This window comes from Canis aureus, chromosome 21 (genome assembly GCF_053574225.1).
Source record: "Canis aureus isolate CA01 chromosome 21, VMU_Caureus_v.1.0, whole genome shotgun sequence".
NCBI lineage: Eukaryota > Metazoa > Chordata > Mammalia > Carnivora > Canidae > Canis > Canis aureus.
The window spans coordinates 13,160,865-13,188,479 of NC_135631.1; the positions used below are offsets into that span (position 1 = coordinate 13,160,865).

The 27,615-nt window shown below is 52.2% G+C and overlaps 2 protein-coding genes across 5 annotated transcripts; one reads left to right on the plus strand and one right to left on the minus strand.

The window, feature by feature from the left end:
• Positions 1–493: 493 nt before the first annotated feature.
• On the minus strand, positions 494–18,990 carry ARHGAP1 (Rho GTPase activating protein 1). 4 transcript variants are annotated; one of them, XM_077863091.1, is made up of 14 exons: positions 18,832–18,990; positions 15,158–15,327; positions 14,823–14,918; positions 13,406–13,435; positions 8,885–8,972; positions 5,021–5,152; positions 4,536–4,622; positions 4,241–4,339; positions 3,754–3,861; positions 3,593–3,669; positions 3,298–3,375; positions 2,701–2,829; positions 2,408–2,511; positions 494–2,278 (listed from the first exon to the last, which is right to left on the minus strand). In XM_077863091.1, exons 2-14 carry the CDS (start codon positions 15,288–15,290, stop codon positions 2,090–2,092), a joined length of 1,350 nt encoding a protein of 449 aa, XP_077719217.1. In that variant the 5' UTR covers positions 15,291–15,327; positions 18,832–18,990; the 3' UTR covers positions 494–2,089. The 4 variants fall into 4 exon arrangements, with proteins under 4 accessions (XP_077719217.1, XP_077719218.1, XP_077719220.1 ...); XM_077863092.1 differs by having other exon boundaries at positions 15,158–15,339; positions 18,832–18,986; XM_077863094.1 differs by lacking the exon at positions 18,832–18,990 and adding an exon at positions 16,217–16,240.
• Positions 18,991–19,086: 96 nt separating this feature from the next.
• Positions 19,087–27,460, plus strand: ZNF408 (zinc finger protein 408). Its single transcript, XM_077863090.1, has 5 exons — positions 19,087–19,398; positions 19,706–19,983; positions 20,762–20,823; positions 21,044–21,303; positions 22,144–27,460. Exons 1-5 carry the CDS (start codon positions 19,281–19,283, stop codon positions 23,682–23,684), a joined length of 2,259 nt encoding a protein of 752 aa, XP_077719216.1. The 5' UTR covers positions 19,087–19,280; the 3' UTR covers positions 23,685–27,460.
• Positions 27,461–27,615: the final 155 nt, after the last annotated feature.

The following is a 27,615-nucleotide window of genomic DNA, read 5'->3' on the forward strand; positions in this document are numbered from 1 at the left end:
CATTCCTCTGTGAAACAATGGTCCTTCTGGTCACCACCGGGCACTTGCTCTGTTGTGCCCTGTGTGCATTTCTGATCCTCAGAGAAATGAAGAGACAGTCTCAGGTGGGCTGGTAATATGGCTGTTACTGTTTGGAGCTGGTGGAGGGTGATGGCACTGGGACTCAAGCCCAAGTCTGACTCTAAAGCCTACACTGCTGTCACCACAGTGCCCTCTGTTCAGGGACAGAAGAGCCGCTGGTCATGGGACACAGCACTTGGTGGCCATTTGGAATGTTGCACATGTACAACACGGAGGGTCACCGTTCACATGTCCGAGGCTGGAAGATGCTAGAAAGTTGGCTTCACACCCACTCAAAGGAACAAGACAAAGAAGGAAGGGGTCAGACGGACTAGGGAGGGGACTTCCTGAGGCCCCACCTGTTCATCTTCCACAACCACACACTTCCCACCCTCTCTGAGCCTCCAGGCGTACTTCCTAACACCCAGGTGGGCAATTTTCCATCTCCTTTTTTTATTGAAATACAAAAAGTGCAAAGGTGAAATACATGATTGGTGCCAAGGAAGTCATTAAGTGTGAATGTGAACACTTGATTCACAGTACTCTCCCCTCCCCCCGGGTACAAGTCCAGTGGGACAGGGTACAGGAGAAAGATCAAATAGATCCACGAGGCTCCCCAGTAAATGGGGCTGTGCGCAACACCTGGTATACAAAGGAGGGCAGAAAGCAGAGGCCCAGGCTCGGGCTACAGAGGCGGGGACCGACAGGGAACCAGCAGCCACTCCAGGCCCCCGGGATCCTGAAAAGCTAATGTCCTGGGGAGACAGCTCAGGAGTCAGGACCCAGGCTGCACCCATCTCGCAGATGGGGCTGGTCTGGTCAATAAGGGCTGCACAGTACAGGCTCTGGCCAAGGCTGTGAGGGCAAGGCCACTGAGCAGGTCCTTCCCTCTGCTGCCAGGGACAAGGCTGCAGGAAGTGGGGTTCCCAGGGTTCACCAGGAAGGCATGTAATTCTAAGAGACACAGTTGGAATGAGAAGTACCAGTCATCAGGGTCTGGGTTTTCTGAGAGACGATACGGCCCTGGGGCCCATAGTCCCCTGCCCCAGCGGGTTGATTGAATTAGCAAGGTCTCCATTCGGCCCCTCCAGGAGTCCCTAGCTGGCAGAAGAAGCCACAGATCCTGAGGCACTGAGTCGCTTCTGGCCAGAGCAGAGACCAGTGTGACCCAACAGACCTGTCCACAAGAGTTTAAGCTGAGAATCTGTGCAAGTGGGAAGGGAAGGACGGCAAAGCAGGGGAAGCTGAGACTGCTGGTCACTGGCCCAACCAGACACGGGCTTCTGGGTAGGAATGGGGTATCTAATACCAAATGGATGCTGGGACTCAGCCGTATCACCCTGGCTGCCAGTTCTGGCAGAGCCAGGGGGCTGGAACACCCTGGGGGCTGTATCACTTGAGAAGGGGTGACCCAGGATGTGTGGAAGAGAAGGAGGCAGATGTAGGAAGCAGACCCCGGCCTTGCCAGTCCCTAGCTGTGTCAACACCCAAGGCTAAACCATTAGAGGGGAGGACAGCTGCAGGTGCACGAACACAGGCCTTCACCCAAGCAAGGGGGTGCTTCTGCAGGGCCAGCCCTGGCCAGCTCAGCTCAGCTGCTTATTCCCCAGCAGCCGGGAAGGGGAGGACCAGCCCCAGCTACCAGCCCAGCTGGCAGTGATTTAGGCATCTGTAGTTGCCAGGAAAGAGAGGCAGGAGAAAGTGGGTAAGCAGTTGCTAGGGCCAGTCTTTTTCCCGCTGGAAGAGCCAAGGCCAGCTCTGCAGAGCCTGACAAGGAGCCAGGGATCCAAGGAGGCAGTGAGAAATATAAGGCCAAGAAAAACGTCCCGTGGTTATAGCGAGGCCTCCAGGGCTGGCGAGGTGGGCTGGACAGAAGGGGAGGAAGAGCTGCCCGGTCGGCTGGCCCCAGCTTCCAGCTCCCAGGGCCTCATGGCCCCTTCCTGGGCGGGAGCCCCAGGCTCCTGTAAGGCTGAGGCCAGGAGGAAGAGTCCCAGTCGGGGCTCTCAGAGAAGGGGCAGCAGGGCAGGACTCAGAGCCCCCTGGAGTCAGGGCTGCGGAATAATTCCCCTTGGTGATCCAGAAGGAACTTGGTGAACGTGTTGATGGGATTAATGGCCTTGAGGGTGATGGCAGCATCCTTGGCCCACAGCAGGTTAGGGCCGAAGACAACAGCCAGGTTAGTGTTGGTCATCTTGTTCAGCTCAGACTGGGCAGAAATCTGTGGAGAGAATCGGGGGGCCTTAGCAGCGCCCACAGACCCGCCTCCCAGACCCGGGAGCAGCAGGGGTGGCAGCTCCTCCCCTGGCCCTCTCCAGGTGAACAGCAGAGGCTGAGGCCAAGGTCTCACCTGCACCAGGAAGGCAGTGAGGAAACGGAGCACCTGGTAGTTCTCCTCAGGCAGCGTCCGGAGCACCTGCAGTGTTGCTTCCACTCTCTGGCTCTCATCAATGTCTGCAAGGGACCGGGGCCCAGGTTACGGCAGCCCACAGCTGAGCCGACAGAGGGGAGGGGAGGCCAGAGGGGAGACCCCAACCAGACTTTCCTTGGAGGACAGGCCAAACCTGCCTGCTCTGAGTCCAGCTCTGACCCCAACTCAGCAGAAAAAGCACAGAGCTGGGGAGGGAAGCAAGGGGCACTCACTGAGGAAGCCCACCACATGGGGGTAGAGGTCAAAGGTGAGCAAGGGCTCAGGAAGCTCCCGGAGGAAGGTCTTGAGGATGACTGCTGGCAGGTGCAAATCGTTGTACTGGTCGAAGTCCACCGGCAGCCCTGGCGGGGGAGAGGGGAGAGAGGAGCTGGGCCTAGCCTGGAGGCTAGCAGCCCATCTAGAGGCCAAGCAGCCCCACTTCCCAATTGCCTGCAGCCATGGCATGAGCCTCTCCTCCCTCAGAGCCTCTTCTTACACAGGCCTTCCCTCTTCCTGTGTAACGAGGGGACCGGGTAGAATGGGGCCCCCCAGCACACACCACAGTTATCCCTCATCTCTGAATGAACCTGAACCACCTGGGACCCAGAAGCCTAACAGAGGAGGCAGCAAGCCTGGGATAGCCAGGCAGGAGGGGGACCCATGTAATCCTACCAAATGCCACAGAACCTCTGACAGGAACAGAACAGGGGACCCTTGTTTATAGGGGAGCAGAAGACAAGCCCCTCCCAGTCCCATACGTGCCCCTATCCCCCCCACACACACACACGATCTATACTGGCCCTGCCAGGCACACCCCCCAGACCACTCACCCATGTTGTACTTCTGCTGGACTTCTCGTACAACTTGAGTGTTGGCCGACCTCCGGAAAATCCCCTCAGTGGTAAGAGCTGGGAAACAGTGGGGCCTGGTGAGTCTTAGCTCTAGGGCAGTGTATAGACTCCCTGACCTGCTCTGTCTCAGGGTGCCAGGCAGGGTCGATGTGGGCGCTGATGCACGTGAAGCCTCTCAGCCCTGCCCGGCAGGTTCCAAAGGGGAGTCAGGGTCAGGGCTGAAGGGGAAGGGGCAGGTCCTTGAGGTCCTGTGGCCAGCGGCCTTGGCACTCACCATGGGCCTGCAGGTAGGCAATGGTCTCCCGGAGCACGAGTGGGATCGGATCCTGCTCTGGGTTCTTCTCCTGGAGGCTGTTGGGAACGAGGGCAGTGAGCTGGGTCTGCAGCCCTCTGCGGTGCCCACATGCCGGGCTCACCCACCTCTCCCATACTCACTGCTGCAGCGAGACCCCGAACTGCTGGTTGGGCAGAGGGGGCCGTGGTGGCATGGGCTTGGGGGCCGTGGCAGGGCTCTTCTGTGTGGACTTGAGGAAGTCATCATACCTTGGGGGAGCAGATGGGAGGATCAGGAGCCCAACCTGACTTTGGAGTTGCCTTGTCTGTCAAGCACTGACTGTGCTGTTGCACATGGTCACTTCACTCGACCCTCCTAGTGTCCCCGCCTTATACCCGACAAAGGGCTGAAGAGCTGCAGTCATAGAGCTCTTTAAGTGACAGAAACAGGATCTGAACCCACTCTCTCTGACCGTGTCCGCTGTCTCTTCATCATTACCTCCACTTCCTCTGCTTACCCCGGGGTTCTCAAGGCTCCCTCTCCCCCTGGTTGGCACATTCTACCCACACCCCCCAGCTTGACACACATGTACACCGTGCCCAGCGGGCACATGCAGTCCCTGCCATGCAGTCCCTGCCCCCGCCTCACTTGAGCACTTGGCGAGGGATCCCCAGTTGCTCCAGCTTCACATGCTCACTCAGCTCACTCAGGTAATTCACATAGAAGATCTTCTGCCCAAACTTGAAGCTGCCGGCAGAATAAAGGGCACAGGTCAGTGGTAGGCCCATTTCAGCAGGCTTCCACCGTGCCCTTAGTAGCTCCCCGAGATCAGGAGAGCCCCCAAATGGCCTGTCCCTGGGATGATTGGCCTCCTCAGGTATCTGGTTCAGAGTTCCAAGGGAAGCACGGGGAGACCACTGCCCTCCCCCATCAGCCCGCTCACCTGATGATGGGCTTAAAGAGGATGAGCAGGGTCTTGATGAACATGGTGGGGTGCACGATGTACAGGGCCTTAATATTCTTCTTGTACCTGCAGAGAGGGAACAGGAACCCAGCAGTGGGTGTGGTGGGAGTGGCACAGAGCGAGGTTCTTAGTGTCTTTCCTTTTTTTTTTTTTTTTTCTTAGTGTCTTTCTGATCTATGTCCTTGGGGAAGTGCCGTGGTTGTCCCATTTTACAGATGAGGAAACAGAGGTTTAGAAAGGTTAAGTAACATGAAAGGTCACCGAGTGAGTAAGTACAGACATTGGGATTTAAGCCCAGGATGTTCCAACTTCAGATTCTTTGCTTCTACCCAGGTGGGGGCAACTGGCTCCCCCTGGCATGGAGCGAGCTCCCAAGCCAGCAGAGGGCAGCCCCGGCCCTGGCAGAGCTGCTGGTTCCTGGGCCACCTGCCCCCAGGCCCCAACCCACTTGGGCCCCAACCCACTTGCGGTCAAACTCGCGGTAGGCGTCCCGGAGCCAGCTGAGGGAGGGCTTGTTGTCGCTGGTCAGGCCATGGTGCAGGTAGAGCAGCGTGTAGTCACTCTCTACATACTGGTCCAGGGTGTGCTTCAGGTACCTACAAGAGAAAAGCCCCGCTCAGCCCTCCCTCGAGTCAGGAGGGGCCCCCTGCCTCGATCCTGTGCCTGCCCACCAGCCCCTCCCCTGTGCTGCCTATTGTGGCTAGGCTGTATGGAGGAGGTTCGGGGTAGTGGCTGCGCTGGGCAGAGGAAGAAGCATGGTAACAAACAGCCCTGGCTAGAAACCAGGACACCAGGACTGGAACTGGAGCCCTCTCTCATACCTGTAGGAAAAATGAGAGTAAGACTCCCTGCAGGACTGCCCTGAGTTAACCATGATGACGACAATCACCGTTCATCGATATTTAGCTTTTCGTGTCTGTCTGCCAAGCAGTCTGTGTACAAAGATGAGCCCTTCCCCATAACATTTGGGGCTGAGATTGTCCCCTCTTTACAAATGAGGGCAGTACAGTGAGGCTCAGAGAGATTAATAAGTGCTTGTCCAAAGTCACAGAGCTTGTGGTGAAGCCTGGAGATGAACTAACCCCAAAGTTCACCCTTGACTAAAGGGTGAACCTCAACCTCAACCTCCCAACACAAGCCATAAAGAGAAGATCGTGGTGACCAGAGGATCCCCATCCCTGCTCTAGTCACTGGACCTTTCATGGACAAAAGAGCCACATCTCAAGTTCCCTATGTTCACAACGCAGTACCTGCCACCTGAACACACATATACAGAAGTGTTGAGCCCGCCTGAGGTGGGAAAGTATGAAGGGAACAGACAAGAACTCCAGGACAGGAAAGGAGTCCAGGGGAAGTTCTTTCTGGTTGGCCAACCACTCCCAGGCCCCAGCACAACACTGCTCCAGGCTGGGAGGCTGGGCATCCAAGAATGCTAAGGACCTCTGAGGGGAGGTAGGGAAGGAGGGAAAGTGGGAAGGTATCCAAGGATTTGAGTAAGTGCTCAGATACTGCCTGACCTAACCCAGAGAGGGTATCCTCAATCATGGTCCGTGGATGCTGATCTCGGCCCACACAGGCAGCCATGTGAAGTGTCAAATGCTGGACTATTACTGTGGTTCCAGTCCTTACTGCTACACGGTAATCTAGCCCTTGTACCTACTGAGTACTTTGCAGCTTGCAAAGAGCTGTCACATAGAAAGATGGGCTTTTGCAACTATAAAATAGCAAAAATTGTAGTGAAAACACACTCCTCCTTTGCTAGATGTTATGGCCTTTTGGAAGGCAATAAAGTGATGTTTATCAGAAGCTAAAAAAATGTTCATACTCTTTGACCCTGTACAAATATATCCAGGAAGTTACCCTAACGGAACAATCAGAAATGAACAGAAGCATTTTTTGTAGAAGGCTGTTCACTGCAGCCTGTTTTATAATGTAAAAAAGATTTTTTTGAGCAGTAAGCTAATAACTGTCCAAAAGTAGAGAATTGGTTAAATAAATTACAGGCCATCTATAAATAGAATAACTCACAGGATGTTTCTGCAGACAGAACCCATCCGTGAAGTTAGGTGTCAGGAGAGCAGTTACCCCTTGGGGTAGTGGCTGTATGAACAAAGGGAGGCTTATGGGTGTGGCTGACATGGGTATATGCAGTTTCTGAAAAATTCATCAAGTAGTATGACAATTCACTTTTCCGGACACATGTCTGCCAATAATATGTTTTTAAAAAGATGTCTTTTGAAGAATGTTTAGTGCTCAGAAGGTAACGTTATGTAAGATACAGAAGTGACTATACAAAGATCTCTTTAAGTTATAGAAAAAAAAATAGGTAAATACACGAAAATAGTGGTTTTCTCTCTGGGTGGTAGGTTTAGGGAGATTTTTATCATTGTCTATATTTTTTCTTTATAACTACTTACGTTTTTCTAAATCTTTGAAATCTGTAATACTTCACTAGTGTATACGATGGCATTTCAGGTATATTCTCTTACCTAAGGCTCACAACAACCCCGGGAGGTGAACACAATTCTTATTTTTATAGGGCTCAGAAGAAACCTGTCCCCAAACACATAGCTAGTAGAGGCACCATGAAGTTTAACTGGGCTTCTGAATCCAAGCTTTTTCTTTCAGCCCCCCAGATGTGGCTGGACAGTCAGGAAAGGCCAAGGCTGTGATCATGGGGCTGATCCACACTGAAAGTGCTGACCTGCAGGCTGGGTGGGGGCAGGGAGACCCAACCCAGGAAGGAATGGAGGACAGACAGGATGGATGGTAGAGGGCTTCCAGAAGTTGGAGGAAGTCCCCAAATGGTACAGCCTCACTCAGCAAGCTCTCTCCTGAAAACTGGGTGCTTTCCCATCTTCTTCCTCTGACTTCCTCCCACTCGCACTATTATCTGGCCAGGAGTCTGTCACCTGCCAACTCAGACGCTGTGTTAAACCAGAGGGTAGGGTGTGTGACTCAGCTACCCTCAGGCTGAGCTGCCTGGCCTGTTTCTGGCTGGGCCACGTGATGCGCCTGAACAAGGCTCTGCCTGCCTGGCCAAGGGGCGGCAGGAGATGGGCTCCTAAAGCCTGAGAGAGAAGTCACACAAGGCTGGAAAGCCTCAGGCCTGGCTCACCAGGACTGCAGACTCTGTACTCAGGCCCTTCCCCCTGACCTGTCCCTGACCTCTCACCAGCCCCTACACACACACAATCATTCCGGATCCCAAAGAGCTGGTATGGGCAGTGCAGACACTTTCAGTTTCAGGAAACGCTTTAAAGAGACAAGGAAATAATTGCAAGATGGTAACTGGACACACATCAAGACACCTCAGAAGTTCGTTACGACTCTGCCTCCATGGAGGTCCTGTACCTCCGTGCCGGGGGCCCACCGGGGGCTCAATAATGAGTGCTTATCAGAACAGGATCTGTCAGGGGCACAAGGGGGCTCAGTCGGTTATGTGGCCAACTCTCGGTTTCAGCTCAGGTTATGATCTCAGGGTCATGAGATGGAGCCCCATATCAGGCTCCACATTCAGCATATAGTCTGCTTGTCCCTCTCCTTCTGCTCCTCCCCCTGCTCTTGGCTCTTGCTCTCTCTCTGAAATAAATAAAATCTTTAAAAAAAGAACAAGGTCTGTCAAAGTCTTGCTTTCAATCAGCTTTCGGACCGGCATCAGATTTCTAGACCAACCAGGGAAACCTGGGTGGCTCAGTGGTTGAACATCTGCCTTCGGCTCAGGGCATGATCCCAGAGTTCCGGAATCAAGTCCCGCATCAGGCTCCCTGCGGGGATCCTGCTTCTCCCTCTACCTTCTCTCTGTGTCTCATGAATAAATAAATAAAATCTTAAAAAAAAAAAAAAAAAAAGGATTTCCAGACCAACCAGAGCTGTTGTATATTTGCTAACAGAACCCAGATAGATACAAAAGCCAGTGGTACCAAATTTGGCACACTATCCATGTAAATGATGAACAATTGCAACCACAGCAGAAGCACCACATCATCATAATCAGTCCTCACACATGGACAGTATCTTACTGTGTTCAGTAGCGTGTTCATGTGCAGGGTGTCACCCCTAGGAAGAAGGGCTGTGTTTTGCAGGAAAAGTGGCTTAAAGAGATGAAGCCACCTGCCAAGGTTGCAGTTTCTCGGATTAGAAATCAGGACTGACTCCTGGCTCGGTGTTCTCCCCAAGATGTAAAATATCTCCCCCCGGAAGAAGAGGGGAGGCACCGAGGGAGGTAGTTTGATACCTCTGGGCTGGAAGTGATGGTAAAGAGAATGGCATGAGGAGGTACTGGGGATCTGGGCACAGGTCTCACCACCTTCCCTGTGGGTACTCACCCCAGGAGCTTGCTATGGTCCAGCTGGTGGCTCGGGGGCATTCGGCAGGCACTAAACACAATGATCTTCCGCCCGTACTTGTCATCTCCTAGGTGTGGAGAAAGATGGAGCACGGTGAGTGGAAGATCCATCGAGAGAAGTGGGGTGAGGAACTGAAGGGTGCCAGGCTGAGAGACCTGTACCATGCAGTGCAGGGGCCAGAGTGGCCGAAGCAGATATACCTCTGGGCAGCTGTCTGCACTCAAGGCTGTGCCACTGAAGAAAGAGGGACAGGTTGCTCTCAGGGCTACTGAGTTGGGGTCTAAAAAAAATAACATAATTTTTTAAAAAGTCACACCTGGTGGAAACACCCACATGCCCATCAGTGCGTGAATGGATAAAGAAAACATGGTATATCCATGCAGTGGAACATTGTGTGGCCATAACAAGGGATGAAGTACCTACGGATCCATGGCTACGTTGTGAATGAACCTTGAGAACATTATGTAACTGAAAAAAGCCAGACCCAAAAGACTGCCTATTTTATGACTCCATTTATGTGACTTATCTAGAAAAGGTAGACCCACAGAGGCAGAAAGCTAATTAGTGGTTGCCAGCTGCTGGGAAGAGGGGAGATTATGGATGGCTGCTTATGGTTATGGGATCTGGCAAGGGTATGGATGAAATCGTGGGACTAGACAGAGGTGCTGGCTGCACAACATTGTGAATATACTAAATACCACCGATTGTACATTTTAAAATGGTTAACTAAAAAAACTGAGTCACACCCACCAAAGCAAGACCATGCTTGGGACACCTGGGTGGCTTAGCAGTTGAGCATCTGCCTTCAGCCCCGGAGTCCCAGGATCGAGTCCCACATGGGGCTCCCTGAATGGAGCCTGCTTCTCCCTCTGCCTGTGTCTCCGCCTCTCTCTCTCTGTATCTCTCATGAATAAATAAATAATAACTTAAAAAAATTTTTTAAAAGCCCATGCTTATTCCAGAAGTGCCCCCTCTGAGCAGCGTGTATTTGGAAAACTTCTTGATGCTACCTTCTCAGCAAGTCCAAGGCCACGGAGGACATGGGTGTGACTACTTAATGGTCAGGTCTCATTTTTCTTTCCTAAAGAACATGGAGTTCAGAGGAGTTTGTAATGCTCTGGGGAAATGCTCATTTGGCTGTAATCACTCAGGGGTGTTCATCCAAAACTGGTCACTATCTGATGGTCTGATCATTTGGCTTTGTCAAGAAGGCAGGGAGCTCTTGACACATACGCTACTGCTCTCCAAGATAAGATGCTCTTCCAGGGTCACCACAGATCAGGGACCCCCAAACAAAGCTTGGTGAGGACAAGGCCTGGTCCCCACTCACCCATGTCCCAGGAATCTTCCCTACATCTTTATCTCCACGCCTCTCCAGAGACACCAAACCACACTTGCCTAATCCCCACTGCTTCAGAGGCAAATGAAAATACTTACACAACCCATGAAATGCATAGAGTCTGTCCTCCATCTACCTCTGAGGACTAAGGACTCTCCCCCCCAGTGGCTTGCTGAGTGTCCTTCTCCATATTTAGTAAACCACGATCTTGATGCTTCTCGGTCATTGACCTAACCGAGGAGTCAGTACTTTTCCAAAGTGGTTGCCAAGGCTCTGACTGACCCTTTTCTGCAGAGCTGGGGCAAGACTCATCAGAGGAGCTGAAGGAGGTTTCTGGAACGAGGGCAGCATGGCCCCAGGCCCTGGTGGCTGCACGGCTCAATGCTTTGGCCTGATTTAGCACCTCAATTCCAGCAGTCTGACTACCATGTCCAACCTCCAACCATCTTTAGAGAACTATGAACACCTACCTGCACCCAATTCTCCTGCCTTGAATCCTCCTTTCTTCCTGAACTTCACCCCAGATAAACAATCTGGGCCCCCTGCCCTGTAGATGTTCTTTGGAATGACTCACAGGACTCTCCAGGATCATACCATGGACACACACTTCCAACACACATAGGCTTGCAACCCAGTCCACATCAGGCAGCTTTAGGCCTCTGGTATTTCTCTCGCCAGAGTCTCAAGACAATTCTGCAATCCTCCTCCAGGCTAACTCCTTAGAATCCTTAAGACTCATTCCAGGCATAATCTCCTCCCAAAAGCCTGTGTCCTCTCCTCCTCCCCCCAGAGAGGTTAGCTGTCCCTTTCCAGGGTTCCCTGTTTGAACCATCACCCAGCTCTGTTGTGATATTTTGACTCTTCTGTAGAACTGGTTATGTGCCTGTCTCCTCAACTGGCTTGTAAGCAGGAATTGTGTCTCATCCATCTTGGAAACTCTCATGCTGGTCCAGAGCCCAGCATGTGGCAGATATTCAAGAAACGTTGGTACCCTGCACAAAGTCACAGGTCAGCATTACATGGTATGCATGGTTCTATTCCAGAGTTTGTTCACAATGATATCTAGGTTATGAGACTGTTCTAGACAGTTTCCCAAAGGCTGGGACAGAGTTTCTCCAGACTTAGGAGCAGAGAAGCCTCTGCAAGCACATCTGAGAAGGTGCAGCTTCATCCAGCAGCAGGTCCATTTTGAAGGAACAGATGTCACCTGCTTTCTTTCATACCCTTGTCTAGACCCCAAGGTGCTGGGTTCCCTCCAGTCCAGGAGGGTAGCTCTCAGGCCTGTTCTGATCTCTTCCCATAGGCTCTGAAAGCAGAAGGAAGACTGGCGGGGCAGGAACAGAGGTTCAGTCTGGCCAATCCAGCCTCATGCACAATCTGGAACCTCAGAAACCTCTGGGCCTTCTGCCATGAGTCTATGAGGGGAGGAACATCTGGCTACTCCCCTCTAAGCAGAGGGAAGGCCTGGAACTAGGGGAAAATGCAGGGAGGAGGATTGGGCATTCCAAACTATTCTTTTCTTTTCATCTTACCCCCCAACAGAGGCAGCCCTCATTGGCTGGCAGATTTGAGGACTTGGGCAGGACAGGAAGTCTGAGCTCACAGGGCTCTGGAATTTAAAGAGCTAGTAACTGGTTAAGTAAGCAATTGAAGGGAGGGGCCAGGGGCCCGTGGCTCCATTGCTCAGCTGGCCTCAACACCCCATAAACGGAAACTTTGAGTTCTCAACCAGGGCTCCACCGAGGAAGGCCATGATGATAAATGAAAAATATTACAAACAAAAATGCACATTTACATTACAAAATGCACATTTACCCTAGGAGAAGAGGTCCACTTGCTCATATTCTCAGAGAGGACTCTGACCAGTTCTTTTTTTTTTTTTGACCAGTTCTAAGAACCACTTTACTGGACTGTGTGCTCCCTGAAGGAGGTAATGTGTTCTTCCTCACTGAAGAACCATGGGACTTGCTCCTGAGTAGGTCTTCTAAAAATGCACGTTAAGTCAGAACCGGGGATGGGGGCAAAAGGAGGGTTGGTGAGGGGATGGATGGCAAGACTCTCAGACAAGGAACAAGATGAGGGTCAACCCCTGACCTCCCCTCCCTGGAGTGGAGTCCCATTGCTCAAGTTCTTGGGTGGCTTGGCATTTGCCAGCAGATGCAGCCTGGGGGAGGAGGGCTCGATGAGAAGATGTGACATTTGTGGAAAGCACCAGGAAAAGAACAGCTGCCTGAGAAGGGAGCCTCTGCATTCCCCAGATACCAATCAGGAACGCTCCCAGGGTGGCCTGGGTGTTAATCAGCAACAGTGCAGTCCTCCAGCAGGCATTCTGGGAACTGCCAGACCAGCCACCACCCGCCCACAACCTGCAGAGCAGGCCAAGGAGAAGGGAGGTGGGGGCTGGGGCACCATGCTGGAGCCGGCTTACACATTTGTTAAATTGTTAAATGGTCAGGAATACCGCAGCCAGTTGACATCATGGTGGTGCTTGAAATCTGCTGTGGTAGAAATTACAAATGCTACAAATAAATAATAGCCTTTTTTTTTTTTTTTTCCTTTCCAGAGAGCCAACTGTTAAACGTTTACCAGCACACCACTGGAAAGAACTCCTTTGGACTGAGTCAAATCTGACTGTGAAGCATGACAGCTTCCACCAGCATGGAGAACACAGGCTACGGAGGAGTTAGGGACATAACCCATCCTCCATTCCAACATGGGCTCTTTCTCAAGTTTCAATACCGGGAAACTGGCCTCCTAGGACATCACCATGGTCTCATCAAACGACTCCTGCTCTGGTGGCACCAATGCAAACTCTTCTCAGCAGTCAGAGAGGCAAAGCCATGGGGCCACCACCATCAGAGGGGCCCCAAGCCAGAACTGAGGACAGGCCATGGCTCACAGCCAGCGCCCCAACCCCTACCCCCAGACATGAGCTCCATCCCCAAGAGCCCCTTTCCCTTTGGGATCTAGATGTGTCCCCACACAGCACCACCCCGTCAAACCTCTTATAAACCCTTTGCTACTTCCGGCTCCCAGATACCACCAGCTCCCAGCTCCCTGGAGCGGGGCTGCAATTAAGCTGGCCCCACGTGGCCTCCACCAAGAGCCCTTCTTGATCCACAGCCCAGAGGCCAAGCACAGAGAGCCAGGAACACACCTACCTGGCTGGGCCCCCTCAGGCTCATCACACCCTGGGGAAACAGAAACATATTGCAGCTCTGCTTGCATTGGGGAAAGGGCTCACCCAGTGCGGGATAGGGATGGGTTCCCCCTGCTCTGCCTTGTATCTTGGCCACATAGGCCAGGAGGATAGAGACTACATTACATCACATCAGATAACCCCCCAATGCCCCCATCAGGCCCATTTCTGGAAGTGAGGATAGAAAGTTCTGAATCTTTGGGTGACTCTCCTATGCCCAGGTGAGGATCAGACCACGAAGGAAGTCTCAACCTTGCTTCTGCAGGGGTGAAAGAAATCATATCCAAGGCCCCTGACTCAGACGAGGGCAGGCACCAGGAACACAAATGCCATGGAAACATCTCTGACATTACAGGCAACTCTTTCAATTGCCCCATCCCTCTCTGAGCCCAGAATTCAGGAGAGAGAGAGAGTTCCCTGTGGCTTCCCTATGGCCAGAAGTCTCCAGGGTCCCTTTAGCCAGCACCACTGTGCTCCAGGGCCAAGTGCTGCCCAGCCGCCTTTGCCCACCCCATTCCTCAGAGCACAGCCATGCTGTCACCCTAGCTTACAGTTGTCTGTCCTCAGAAGTGGGGACAGACAACCATTAGGGAAAAGACAAAGCATCCTACCACTCTAATTTCCTCTTTCAGCAGTATTGGACCTTAAGGGCAGAAATCAGTCACCAATATCCTTGCTTCCTCCCCTGCACTAGGTCTCGCATTATGAGCAAGAGTGGAAGCTCACTGAGGCCAAGACCCAAGGGGGGCTCCCTACCCACTCTCAGCAGGGTAGCACATCTGCCAGGAAGGTGATCCTCCAGGGGGCCATGGGGCCCCTAACTTCTGGAAGGAAGCTCTGTTATTCCAGACTTCCTTGGAGGTAGGGTTTCTTCCAAAAGGAACTGGTACCTCCCTGGTCCCCAGTAAGTCATGGGGTAGAAAAGCTGATATCAGGCAAAGGCCACTTATTCAAGGCCAGCTATGTTCTTGCTCTCAGCTAGGCCCTGACAGACATTCACTATTGTAATCCTTTCAGTGACCTCGTGAGGAAGAAATGAGTTCAGAGAGCAGAGCTGGAAATCAAGCCACTTTCTAACTTCAAAGTCACTAAGTCACACTGCCTCCCACACACCGTCGGCCAACAGAGACAACAGAGTCATAGGTCAGGATGTGGTTGCAGATGAAGAGACCAAGCAGTCATCACAATCAAGTCTGTGATTTTTAAAAATGGTGCTCAAGAGCCCCAGGATCAGGGGTGAGACTACAGAGTCCATACCCGCCCCTCTCCGCTCCTGCCCCCTCCCTCTTCCGCTTCTTCCCCTATGGCAAGAGGGGCTGGCTTCTGGAAGCCATGAGTGCAGACCAGGAGGTAAAAGATGCAATGTTGGGTGTGCTCACCTGCCACCTCCACAATCTGGTGCCGGGCGATGTCGTAGTAAGGGTCATCCCACTTCAGGTGTGTAACAGGTTCTGGGGAGCTGCTTTTGGAGTCATCTGAGGAACACCGAAAAGTCAGGGGATAATCTGGGGGGCTGGCAGTGGTCTCCCTGAGACTCATGCTCTTTGATCCACAACCCACCCCCCCCCCCCGCCCCACAGTAGGACTTGTGCTCCCAGCCCCATCGTGGGGCTGGTCTGCTTGCCCTGCTTGTTCTCCTGGGGTCTCCCTTCAAGAGGAAGGGAATCTTCCCTTCTAAGGCACATATGGCTGCCTGAGATCCAGAAGTGCCCACCTGACTTGGGAAAGTCGGGCATTTCGTCTGAGGGCCAGTTCTTCTCATCAATGGAGGCTAGCTTCAGCTGGTTCAGAGCCTGGCTTGTGTCATCCAAGTTCAGGTCATCCTGCAGCTCTGAAAGCGGGTCCATGACCAAGCCTGTCCCCCACAGCGTCACTCCACGGAACCTGAGGAGAAACCTGGGGTAGGTGAGGCAAGTCAGGGATGCCCTCTTTCCCCTTGTAACTGCTACAGCAAGCCCCCATGCTCTCACTCTTTCCTCTCCTGTTTCTGTTCCTCAACACCTCTCATCCTTGCCAAGAGCTCCATGTAGCCCTGGGTTCTCCACAGTGTAGGCATGTTGCCAGAAAAGACAGCTGGGGCAGAGGATGGCACAGCTCAGTGCCTGCCCTCAGGTCCTCCAGCTGGATAGGGACAAGCCGTGCCAGGCCCTGTGCTGCCCACTGCCCATGTGGTACAGGCTCTGTGCAGGCCCAGCTGCAAGGGAAGAAGTCCATGCCCCTCTCCTCAGGAGTCATAGAGCACAGAAGCTTCTCAGGACCCAACAGTTACAGAGTAGAGATGTCCAAACCCAATTTGTGAAAAAGGTTAATTGTAGCTCTGGCTATTCCACCCCTCACTTTTGGCCAGGGGAGTAGGAGGTGGCGAGAGACTACAGGGTCCCAGGAAAAAAAGGCCATGGTCAAGGTGCCAGCTGGGTTTGCCCCAGGATGGGAACATGAAAGGATGGAATCTGCAGGCTCTTGGGGGCTCCCGAGCCCACTCTAATCCCCAGGGAGCTCCTGATGCAAGAAGTTTCAAGGTGGGAAAGGTCAAGAGACTGCCTCAAGGATTGGTGAGCACAAATGGGAAAGGGAGAAGCCCATGGCATCCAGGACAGGGCTGGATGGACAGGAGCCTGCAGCTAGGGCAGACAGAGGGAGAAGAGCTGACTCTAGAGCTGGGTTTGTCCAGGTCTGGGGCTGACAGTAAGGATGGGGCTGCATGAAGCCTGAGGGCAGTACCTTTTGCCTTGGGCCTAACCAGAAGCCCATCCCCCTCCCATCCCAAACTCACCATGTGGGTCAGGGAGGGGATTCAATCCACTCAGTCCAACCCCAGAGGAGAGGCTGCTGTCAGCCCACTACATTCCTGGAGCCCAAAAATGACATATATGGTAAGAGAATTAGCAGGACAGATAAAGAGTGAAGACAGGACTGGGCACGGGGGGGCGGAGGGGGGGAACTGTCAGCTAGGATCCAGACCCCAACACCTCTGGGCTCTGAGGCCACGTGACAACCTCCAGCACACATCACCTCACAGCCATAGGCTCTGGATGGTAAGCCGGCTCCCTATGCCTAGCAACGGCCACCCTGTTACCAGGGTAACCACGCTGATTCAGTGGCAAAAGCCATTCCAAGCTCCTGAGCCAAAGCCAAGCAGCCAAGTAGCCAAACACCCATAAAACAAAAACCAAAACCCCTTTCTCTTCCTCTCCTCTGGCCTCTGATCTGCTATCCTTACTCACTCCTGCTGCATACCACCAAAGTATAAGTCCCTTCCATGAGTACAGAGAAAGATGACCCTCTTATTCGGGAATGCACTTCTCTCAGTGAGGGCTGCTGTGCTCCACACCCCTTTCAAGCCTCTAATGCAGGCAACTCTAATTCTTGAAGAATCCACTTCTGATTCATCCACAGGCTCCTTCCCCCATTCAGACAGATGGCTGTGAGTATTTCCCAAAAGAGGACTCCACTGGGTAACAGGGACCAAATTCAGCTCACAGTAACCCTTGTTAGGCCTGAGCCTTCTCCCCATGCCTTCTCTTCTGTCACTGCCCAGGCTCTTGGTGCCCATTAGCCCTGCCCACAGTTCTCCCAGAGAAGCCTTTCTACACACCGTGGATGCCTGACGCAATGAAAAAGGCATGGAATGAGGCATACGGAGAACTGCTTGAGTTCTCCTACTTGAGCCAATAAGTTGCAAAGATGCTGAGCAAGTCTTTTTCCTAACTAGATTTAAATGTCCTTATCTACAGAAACACAGGCTCCTCCCAGAAACATAATTCTTCAGTATTCTAAAACACTTGCACTAAAGGGAACAAAAGGATTAGGAGGAACAGCTGCGAGCGGAACTATGGGTGAGGGAAGGAGAGGGACACATCCTTCTAAAGGGGAGCTGAACTTGAACTCCACCTCTTTCCAGTAATTCCTGCACAATTTGTCTCTTCTTCCAGAACTGACCCCTCCCCTATCCCATCACACCCCCAACCTTTTCCAGCAAAACTAATCAGTTGTTTTCAACCCCCAACCCACAGCTGCTGCTCTGTGAGCCCTGAAGTTTAGGTCCTGCTCAGTGTGAGGGGGAGGGAAGCTGGCTCAGGGAAACTCTAATATCAAGTGATGGAAATGAAGTATCCCGGCCACCTAAGACTCCAGTCACCTATGAGCTCTGTTCCACTCTGTGCAAAATATTCTTTACTCTGAGATTAGTATTTCTTTTCTCCATAGGTAAGACACCTACTTACACAAAAATCTCTGAGAGTCATTTCAGGCAGAGGTTCTAACCTCTGGGCTTCTCTGAAATTCTGATGGAATTTGTGGACTTTTTCCCTAAGAAAAACCAGCAGGTGCATGAAATCTTCTATGCAACTTTAAGGAGTTCACAGGTCCTCTGAGAATCCATTTAAGAATCCCTGACCATTTCAGCCCCTGGAAGCTGTCATTTGTTGAATGAATGGATGAATGAATGAATGAATGAATGAATGAAGTGATCTCCTAAATGGAGAAGGGAACCAGTATTTGTTGAGGGGCTATATGGCACCATAAAGTAGACAAATTACCTTTTAACTTCCCAACAGCACCAGTGAGGTTTATACTACTAAGCCCATTTTACTGCTTGAGGAAAGTGAGGACTAGAAAAAATAAGCAAATAGTTTAGGTGGGTCAAGAAGAGCTTGAGAAAAGTCAAGCTTTTAATCTATGTCTGCATAAGGTGGTCTCTCGATGCTGGTCAATCCCTCAACACTTCTCTAAATGACTGTGATCCCGAAAGTGCAGAGAAGGGCCATAAAAACACAAAGTAAAGCCTCTCCCCCAATCTTCACGAAGACCTGAGATAACAACTTGAAATCGTATTCTCTGGCATTCGGATCGCCTTCCTGGTTGCGGCTCCAGAATTGCGAAAATGCAAATCCCATGATACAATAGCAAGGCTTTGAGCTACAAGCGCTTTGGTACGGAGCTTCATGGTTTACAAAACCCGTACTGGGTGTAATTATCCCATTTCAAAGACTAAGAAATAGAGACGAAAGCGTGGCCTAGTTAGTGGCAGGCGGGAATACTTCCCCCAAATTTCTTGTACTTAGAGCTTCCCCAGATCGGACCAAAGAGACTTCCCCTTCCCACGGACTTGCTGGAAGACTGCGATGGGACCTGGACTCTACCCTAGGATTTTCTCCTAGTGCAGGAGGAAAGCAGCGAAGGAGCCGAGGTCTCGTCAGTGCTGACCCGGGAATGGGGCTGAAACCCCGCAAGGGGAAAGCCAGGCTCCTAGGCCCCATCCCATTCCTGCTCCCATCCTCGGATCCCCTCGGACCATCCCCCTCCGGACCCTGTCCCTTCCGGTGACCTGTCTGGTCCCTTCCTTTTTCCCCCCCACCACCCAGGAAGACCCCGCGCCCTGCAGCTCACCGTGGTCAGGCACTGCTCCCTCTGCCACGCCTGTCAAAGCTCGGCTAACATCCGGCTCCGCGGTAGAACGGGAACCGCCCCCTCCCGGGCTCCTCACTCCCCAACCACTTCCGCCACACCTCCAACCCACTTCCGGCTCGCTGCCCGGTCCAAATATGGCTTTCCAGGATCCCCGCCCACTTCCTGCGCTTGCCGGTCTAAGGGCGGAGGGACGGGGGGAAACGGAGGGTGACAGCATAATTATCCGGCCCGTCCCTCCCAAAAGGAGGCATTTGGAACCATTAGTTCCGCTTTCTCTGATGCTGGAATCCCTGGTGGTCCTCTGGAATCCTGCGGTTCTCTTTGTTCTCGGACAGAGTTCTGCCTCGCCTGTATTCCCCAACTCGCGGTTCCGTACACCAATGAGTCTGACTCTCAGGATTCTTTCCTGACAGGAAATTTGGAAGCCAATGGCTGTTTCCGGGAGGAGCGGAATAGAAGACGCTCACTTCCGGCGGAAGGAGGCTTTTCTGGAGGGGATGGAGGAGGCGGAGGAGTTGCTTTCCAAGGGCGAGAGACTGCGGTTGGGTTAGTCACCTGAGGTGTTTCTGACCCCGGGCCCTGGCCTTAGATAGACCTGACGTTCCCTGCCTGGGGAACTCTCTGCCTCAGGCCCCTTTCCTCCCTAGCCCGGGATCCTCCTCCGGTGCCCTCAGAAGTCTCTGGGGGCTCCAGAGTCCTCGAACCCCCTCGAACCTCTGATGGGCCCACGTAGAGCCCTTTCAGGTCCCTCAGACTGCCAGAGCCTAGCGGGATCTGCGGTGTCTCCCCGCACCTGTCCTCACCCTCACGGCCTCTTGGGCCGCCCCCTCACTGCCTTCCCATCTCCCTGCAGCCCCCGACCCACGCCTGGGCCTGGACTTGGGATGGATCCCCTCTGGACAAGGCTGTGCTCAGGGCCTCAAAGACTTCCCGCCCGAGCCGACCCGGGCCGTCCTCGCTCTGCAGAGCCTCCCCCGGGGCTTGGCCCTTGGCCCTTCATTCGCCGAGGAGCAGCGCTTGGGAGTCTGGTGTGTCGGGGAGCCCCTGCAGCCGGGACTGCTCTGGGGGCCGCTGGAAGAGGAGTCCGTCCCCGAGCAGAAGGACGAAGGAGTGAAGCCACGGCGGAAGGAGGTATTGAAGGATAGGACTTGTCTTCTCCGTGACTGAAATTCTGGAAGAGGTTCAGCCATTCCTGGACAGCTCTTCGGTTTGTTAGAAGAAGCAGGGTATTTCAAGAGACAGGCGACGACAGTTTTGCCCCTTCTCTCCAGGACTGCCTCTTCCCCTCACTTGCAGTAGTTAAGGAATCAAGGTGCAAAAGGTTGCTGAAAGCTAGACTATAGAATATATTACATGTGATACGTATATAATAGGACATAGTGTCATATTTCATAGTGATGAAAGCCAAGAGCAAAGGTATTTGGAATAAAAAAAAAGCCATGAAGTCAAATCCCAGCTTTGTCACCTAGCCAGTTAAATGACATGTCTCATTTAGCCCATTTGTAAGATAAAGGGATGGCGGTGTCTTTTATTTTAAGCTTTCAGGGTTATGTGGAGCAATAGATGAAATAGTGCAGGTAAAGGGTTTCATTGCATAATAAGTCTTAAAAAAGAAAAGTTGTTGTACCTCTTACTACTTTTTTGGTTTGGTGCTCACTAGAGTGCAGTAATGTGTTCAATTTAGTAGTTCTCCACACAGTGGGAGGGTGAGGAGGGGTATAGTCTTTTGATCCCTACTGAGTGAAAAATCAGACAACACAGTCCTGTAGAGGCAGAACCAGAGACCGTTAGCCTTCCAGGGGCTTCATATTAGATCTGTCTCAGGAGAGGTTACATCCCTTTTCTCCCCCACCCTGGTCCCCCCCCCCCCCAAACACATGGGAGAAGGACTCTTATTGGTTTATTTCAGGACGTGTCACTAGGCCCATGGGGAGACGTGTGTGCTTGTGAGCAGAGTTCAGGCTGGATCAGGTAAGTTACAGGAGAGTATGTAGTGAAGATGGTCCTTTGAGGCTTTTTGTCATGGCATGAGATGGAACCAGAAGCACCCTGTAATTCCCCACCCGGTGACTTTCTGCAATGAGGGTTCCAAAGGCATGGGGTCTTTAGGACTCAGACGGCCCAGAAGCTGGGGCTTCAGGGAGGGACACTTGAAGAAGGTCTCCTGAGCTAGTTCTCCTCTGCTTTGCAGTTTGGTGCAGCGGAGCAGGCTGGAAAGTGAGGGAAATGTGGCGCCGGTGCGGATCAGCGAGAAACTTCATCTGCAGGTGTACCGGATCATACTGCCAGGCTTTGAGTTGCTCCTGTGGCCCCAGCCTCCCTCTGATGGCCTGAGCCACACCCAGCCCAGGCTAGAAGAAGAGGCAGCCATGGCTGTGCTGACAGAAGTGGACTCTGTGGTACAGCAGGAGGTGGACTCCCCAGGGGAAGATGCAACAGAACCTTGGACAGGTACATGGGAAATAAATACTGGCTTCCCAAATTATCACCCAAACAACCTATTGATAAGACAAAGCAAAGCTATGGTCCAAGGAGATACAGGAGAACATTATAGAGTCTTAGTAGGTTTTCTGAGTGGCAAGGGTAAAGCTTGAATATTTATTGAAATTTTGAAGTCTGGTATAAGCCGTGTCTTTCAGTGTGTAATGGGGGCGGGGCTTGATCAGGGTTGAATAAGAATCATGAAATAATAGTTTAGGATCCATGGACACAAGGCTAGAATTTCCAGGCAGGGGGCTCAAAAAAAAAAAAGAGTCTTGGGGTATAACCTGTCATTTGATGCTTTCTATTGCAGAGTGATGGGTCTTTTCCTTAGAATGAACACTTAGAATGAACTTGAGTAAGTTTTCTGGAATAGTAAGGTCATGTTGATGAAGACAGCAAATTGTGTAGAAGGTTTCCAATTTCTTACATTTCTTCTACCTGGGATGGGGGTGGAGGTTCTTTTATTTTCAGATAAGCTAAGGTGAGAACGTGGTAGTCTAATTCATCCTAAGTGTGTGTCTCCAGAGGCATAATTAGGGGCCTCTGGGATAGCCCTCTCTCAGACTATCCAGAGGTTTGGAGGACCATGGTTCCCAAGAATGCTTCCTCAGGAGGCACCTGAGACTGGGCATGAAGATAAACAGAGCATGTGGTTCATGTTCCAAGGGAGGGATTGGCATCATTGCCACTCCTGAAGTTCAGGGGCTGAGTAGGAGGAGACAGGTATTCATATAATTTCCTGGTGACACCATTGCTACCACCTGTTACAGTTTCTACTAACCCCAGCACCCCATTCTTGCCTTGCAGATCCTGGTCACCAGTCACCACCCAGCATCCAGGCAGAGAGTATGGTAGGCCCTGGACTCAAGCCCCAAACCCAGGATCAGCTTTCCAAGGAGACCCAACTGCTTGGCCCGCTCCCTCAGGATGGCAGCATGGATGAGGAGGACCCAGCCCAGACACAGATGCCACCTGAATCTCAGAGCAGCTCTGCTACCCAGCAGGGCACAGAGAGCAGTGAGGCCAGTTCCTCATTCTCTGCCAGGGACAATCAGCTACGTGCTTATGTGGTCAAGAAGTTACGTGGTCCCAGTGGTCAGTGCCCACCCAGAGAAATGACCTCGGAGCCCAGGGCCCAGCAGGCTGGAGAACAGCAACAACCGGGCTTCCCAGCATGCTTGAGGAGCCCTCCTGGCCCAGCAGGAAGCTCCCCAAAACAGAGGCGACGGTACCGGTGTGGGGAATGTGGTAAGGCCTTTCTACAACTGTGCCACCTGAAGAAGCACGCATTTGTGCACACGGGCCACAAACCCTTCCTTTGCACTGAGTGTGGCAAGAGCTATAGCTCAGAGGAGAGCTTCAAAGCCCATATGCTGGGCCACCGTGGGGTGCGACCCTTTCCTTGCCCACAATGTGACAAGGCCTATGGCACCCGGCGAGACCTCAAAGAGCACCAGGTGGTACATTCAGGTGCCAGGCCCTTTGCTTGTGACCAGTGTGGCAAGGCCTTCGCCCGCCGGCCTTCCCTGCGGTTGCATCGCAAGACCCACCAGGTGCCAGCGCCCCCTGCCCCGTGCCCATGCCCTGTGTGTGGCCGGCCCCTTGCCAACCAGGGCTCCCTGCGAAACCACATGCGGCTCCACACCGGGGAAAAGCCTTTCCTGTGCCCACACTGTGGCCGTGCATTCCGCCAGCGGGGCAACCTGCGTGGGCACTTGCGGCTGCACACGGGGGAGCGTCCTTACCACTGCCCTCACTGTGCTGATGCCTTTCCTCAGCTCCCTGAGCTTCGACGCCATCTTATCTCTCACACTGGGGAGGCCTACTTGTGCCCTGTGTGCGGGAAAGCCCTTCGAGACCCACACACACTGCGTGCTCATGAGCGCCTGCACTCAGGGGAGAGGCCCTTCCCATGCCCACAGTGTGGCCGTGCTTACACACTGGCTACCAAGCTGAGGCGCCACCTCAAATCCCACCTAGCTGACAAGCCCTACCGCTGTCCCACCTGTGGCATGGGCTATACCCTCCCCCAAAGCCTCAAGCGCCACCAGCTCAGTCACCAGCCTGGGGTACCCACCAGCCCACCCTCCAGCCCACCCTCCGTGCCACCCGCTGTTTCTGAGCCCACTGTAGTATTACTGCAGACTGAACCAGAACTGCTAGACGCATGCAGGGAGCAGGACGTCTCCCCAACCCAGGACGTCTTTGAGGTCACCATTTCGGAGAGCCAGGATAAGTGCTTTGTGGTGCCTGAAGAACCAGGCCCCACGTCTAGCCTGGTGTTCATCCATAAGGACATGGGTTTTAGTGCCTGGGCAGAAGTGGTGGAGGTGGAGACGGGCACCTAACCCCCTGCCCCCCTCCCCCGTGGAGTACTATATAAAGCTAGTGTTTTCTAGCTGCTGGATGTCTGCGTCTGTCCTTGGGTTGCATGTTGGAGTCTAGTCTATTCTGAGAAGCAGATCAGGGATTTCCCTTCCTGTTTATGGACTGCCACATTGTTTCCCAAGACTATAAGGTAATCCTGTTCTAGGTTTAAGAACTTTTTATTGACTTCAGTAGAGTTTGTTCTGCTTCCCTCACCAGGAACTCCTCAAGGCGCTTGTTCTTTAAACATGGCGGAAGTGACCGCACCCAGTGAGGTAGTCAGGTACCTGGCAGCACTATTGCCCTACTGTGTGCTTAGTGCTGGGATCATCACTCCCACTGAGCTCCCTGAGGAGCAAGCACTTCCATTTAGAAACCAAATGGAATGACTTGAAGGTTAAAAGGCCAGAGGCTTAAAAAAACTAGATGCTGAGTTCAGGTTATAGCTCACTGTTGTCTCTAACTTGAGCTATAGGTGGTTTAGGTGGCCACCATCCCAGGGCTGTGAAATTGTTTTTTTTTTTTCTTTGTTGATAGACACCAGGCCAACTGGAGGCAGCTAGGGCCAGATCTGGACCCTTCTGAAGACCTGGACAAAGGCAACCCTATTGAGGGAAGGAATGGACACAGGTCTTACATCAGCTGCAGACCTGCACCACACTGGGTGCCAGGATACAGCTGGGAGCTAGACTGGGGTGACATTCTCTACAGAGCTCAGGATCTGCTAAGGCCGGAAGCACTGGACAAGAGTTTGCAGAGGATCCCTAGCTAGTGCTATATGGACGTGTTAGATGGGATGGTTTAACTTGGTCTGGGGCATCAAGGACATGTCCCAAAAGAATAATAATGGTAATAAATACTCAGCCCTTACTGTGGGCCAGTTGTTCATGTTTATATAATCTTCATAGCAACGCTGTGAGGTTGGTGGTAGTAGTATTCAGGTTTTACAGATGAGGAAGCAGCTTTGAGTGTCATGCTCAAGGTGGCACAGCTACTAGGAGCAGAGCCGAGACAAACTCTCAACGACACTGCAGCCCTGCATCTTACTCATGATCTGATGGATGAGAAGGTGGAGGTGGTGGGAGCTGCACGTGCAGCAACCCTGTGGTGAGGGCCTGGGGGATGTGAGCAACAGACGAATGTGGCTGGGGCAGATCACACAGGCCTTGCTTCAGGAGTTGGGACTTTATTCTCAGAACATTGAAGAGTTTTGAGAAGGGGAATGACATGACTAGATTTGTGTTTGAAGAGGCCTCAAGGATGGATTGGCTGGTGAGATATGGTTGTGGGGAAATCAGTTAAGGCTGCTGAGGTGATGGGGAATTGGGTGGTGGCAGTAGAATTGTAGAGAAATGGAATCATTCATCAAACGTGAGCACTTTCTGCATGCTAGTTAGGGATATGGCATGGGAACAGCCTCTGCTCTCAGAGTTACATCCTGGTGTGCATGGACGAAACGTCAGATGATTATAAATGTAGTGAAAAAAAGTCATGCTGGGGGAGAGGATAAAACTAGTGTAATTTTACAGAGGGAGGTCAGGGAAGGCCTCTGATAACGAACAGGAGCAGAGATCTGAACTGTGGAGGAGAGGAGCCACATTGATGTCTGTAGGACCTGTATTCCAGGGAAAGAGAACAGTATAGTATAGCAAAGCCCAGCGGGTTCAAACAAGAGCAAGGAGCAGAGATGCCTGGGTGGCTCAGCAGTTGAGTATCTGCCTTCGACTCAGGGTGTGATCCCAAGGTGCCAGGATCAAGTCCCACATTGGGCTTCCTGCATGGAGCCTGCTTCTCCCTCTGCCTCTCTCTCTCTCTCTCTCTCTCTCTTTCTCTCTCTGTCTTTCATGAATAAACAAATAAAATCTTAAAACACACACACACACAAACGAGCAAAGTGGCCAAGGCAGAGGATGGATGGAGGTAAGGGCAGGTTGGGGACTATGGGCCATGGTGAGGATTTTGGGCAGATAGATTCTCTGAGAGAAGTGACAATTCATGGACTGAGGGAAGGAGGGAGAGCTGACTACTGGTTCCTGACTTAGCACGTTAAGTGGCACTGGGGTGAGAGTAAGGATTCTGGTTGGAGGTGGGCCGAGTTTGAAGTGCCTACGGTAGAAACCACAAGCTGTCAGAAGTCTGCAGGATATGGGGAGAAAAGGCTGCTGTAGAGGGGGAGTCAAGACACTAGTGACCAGATCCTGATCATCAAAGCTGGGGTTTTAAGAGGTGAACAGAGAGGGGGGCCAGGTTCACTTACAGGAGGGAGGCTTTGCAGGGGACACGGAAATTGCATCCAACAAAATAGAAAACCTGTCAAGCATGTGTCACAGAAGCAGAAAGAAGAGCGTTTGACCAAAGAAGTGGGCAAGAACGTTCGCTGTTGTCGAGAGGGTTGAAGTTTGTGAAGTCACTGAGCTGAGTAAGGACAGGTGGAAGCCAGATTGGATTTGCTTTGAGGAGTAGGCGGCAAGAGAGGAAGAACTTAGATTCTTGTCCCATCCTCTGTCCTGCGGAATTAGACGTGGCCCCTGTTTCACAGACTCCAGGCTGGAGCTGGCCAAGATCACATAACCAGTAAATGGCAGAGCCAGGACTGAAACGTGGAGTGTTCTCTGGCTTCCCAGCACTCGATCACAGTGTCACAGGCAGTCCTGTGTCTCGTGCTTTGCCACTGACATTTACCCAGCACCTTCCCAATTTGCATAGCTTGTTGACAAAGCATCATTCTGAAACTGTCCACAGGGAGGGAGGACAGCAGGAAATCGTGGTGATCTATGGAGAGAAAGGTCATACCATCCAAAGCACAAAAAATAGCTGCTGCTATTAGTTTTGAGTAAGCCAGCCCTAGCTCTTGGAGCCTGTGTGAGGCTTGATAGGTCCTATTCTTTTCTAGCTCCTGCTTTGGGCAGGGTCGTGCCAGCTCAGCTGACAGCTTAGCAGTCAGCGTCCGCCAAGTGTGTTTAGGTGTCCTGGGACATTCCCACCACTCGATCCCCAGCTGTGCAGGAAGGACATACTCCTCCTTCACTACCCATTTGGTGGTGAGCTGCGTGGGCAAGTTGGGCATGCTTTGGGTCTGGGGATGCCTGTCCACACCTCACAACCTTACCTCACCTTCACAACCTTCCTTACACCCAAACCTGGAATGCTTACATCCTTGCTACATCCCCCACATAAACGGAGAACTTTTCTCTCCATTAAAGCTGTCCCTAGTGATGCAGAGTGGGGTCAGATCAAAACCACCAAACCCAAAGGCACGTGTTTTGGGAGCCTCTGTTCTGCCAGGACTTACGGTTAGAGTGTGAGCAGGCGTCAGCACTGTGCAAGCTCCCCATATTACAGAGGAAGACATGGATGCCCTGAGAGGAGTCCTTTCCAAGGCTTGAGTAGCAGAACCAAGACAGGGGCCAGGTCTTCTGACCCCTAATTTAGAAGTCTTCCAGTTAAAATGCAGTGGCTGTTCTTGAAAAGATTGATCACCAGAGTAATTTTTTTCATTGAGGAAATAATCTTCAGATGTCAGAATAATTCTTGTTTATCTGAACAGTAGAGTCCCTTTATTCTCTACTTCTTTCCTTCATCCCCAGATTAAGTCACTTTTAACAGTTAGTGGATATGGCATTCATTTGAATGCTGCTGCCTGCTGTAGGGCAAAGATGCTATGAAGTGGTGCTGGAGGACACCTTAACCTGGAGGCAGGTTTGACGGCATGGTGTCTGCAGCTGCTAAACCAAACATCAGACGGTGTAGGAGATAAGAGATCTTTTATCCCCATTTGCAACTTCAACAAAATGAGAAAATCTTACAATCATCTGAATTACATTTAAGCACCTCTAAACAAGGCAAAGCATCATGGACTGTAAAAAGCCCCATCTCTAGACAGGTTCAGGTGTGGTTTGTGGCTCTACCCTT

Coding starts and splice junctions, on each gene's coding strand:
- ZNF408 (XM_077863090.1), top strand. CDS start 19,281: ATGGCTGTTTCCGGGAGGAGCGGAATAGAAGACGCTCACTTCCGGCGG. Junction 19,399..19,705: donor GGGCGAGAGACTGCGGTTGG/GTTAGTCACCTG, acceptor ATCTCCCTGCAG/CCCCCGACCCACGCCTGGGC. Junction 20,824..21,043: donor CAGAGTTCAGGCTGGATCAG/GTAAGTTACAGG, acceptor TCTGCTTTGCAG/TTTGGTGCAGCGGAGCAGGC.
- ARHGAP1 (XM_077863091.1), bottom strand. CDS start 15,290: ATGGACCCGCTTTCAGAGCTGCAGGATGACCTGAACTTGGATGACACA. Junction 3,862..4,240: donor ATCCCTCGCCAAGTGCTCAA/GTGAGGCGGGGG, acceptor TGCTCCCCCAAG/GTATGATGACTTCCTCAAGT. Junction 2,279..2,407: donor TCACTGCCTTCCTGGTGCAG/GTGAGACCTTGG, acceptor TTCTCTCCACAG/ATTTCTGCCCAGTCTGAGCT.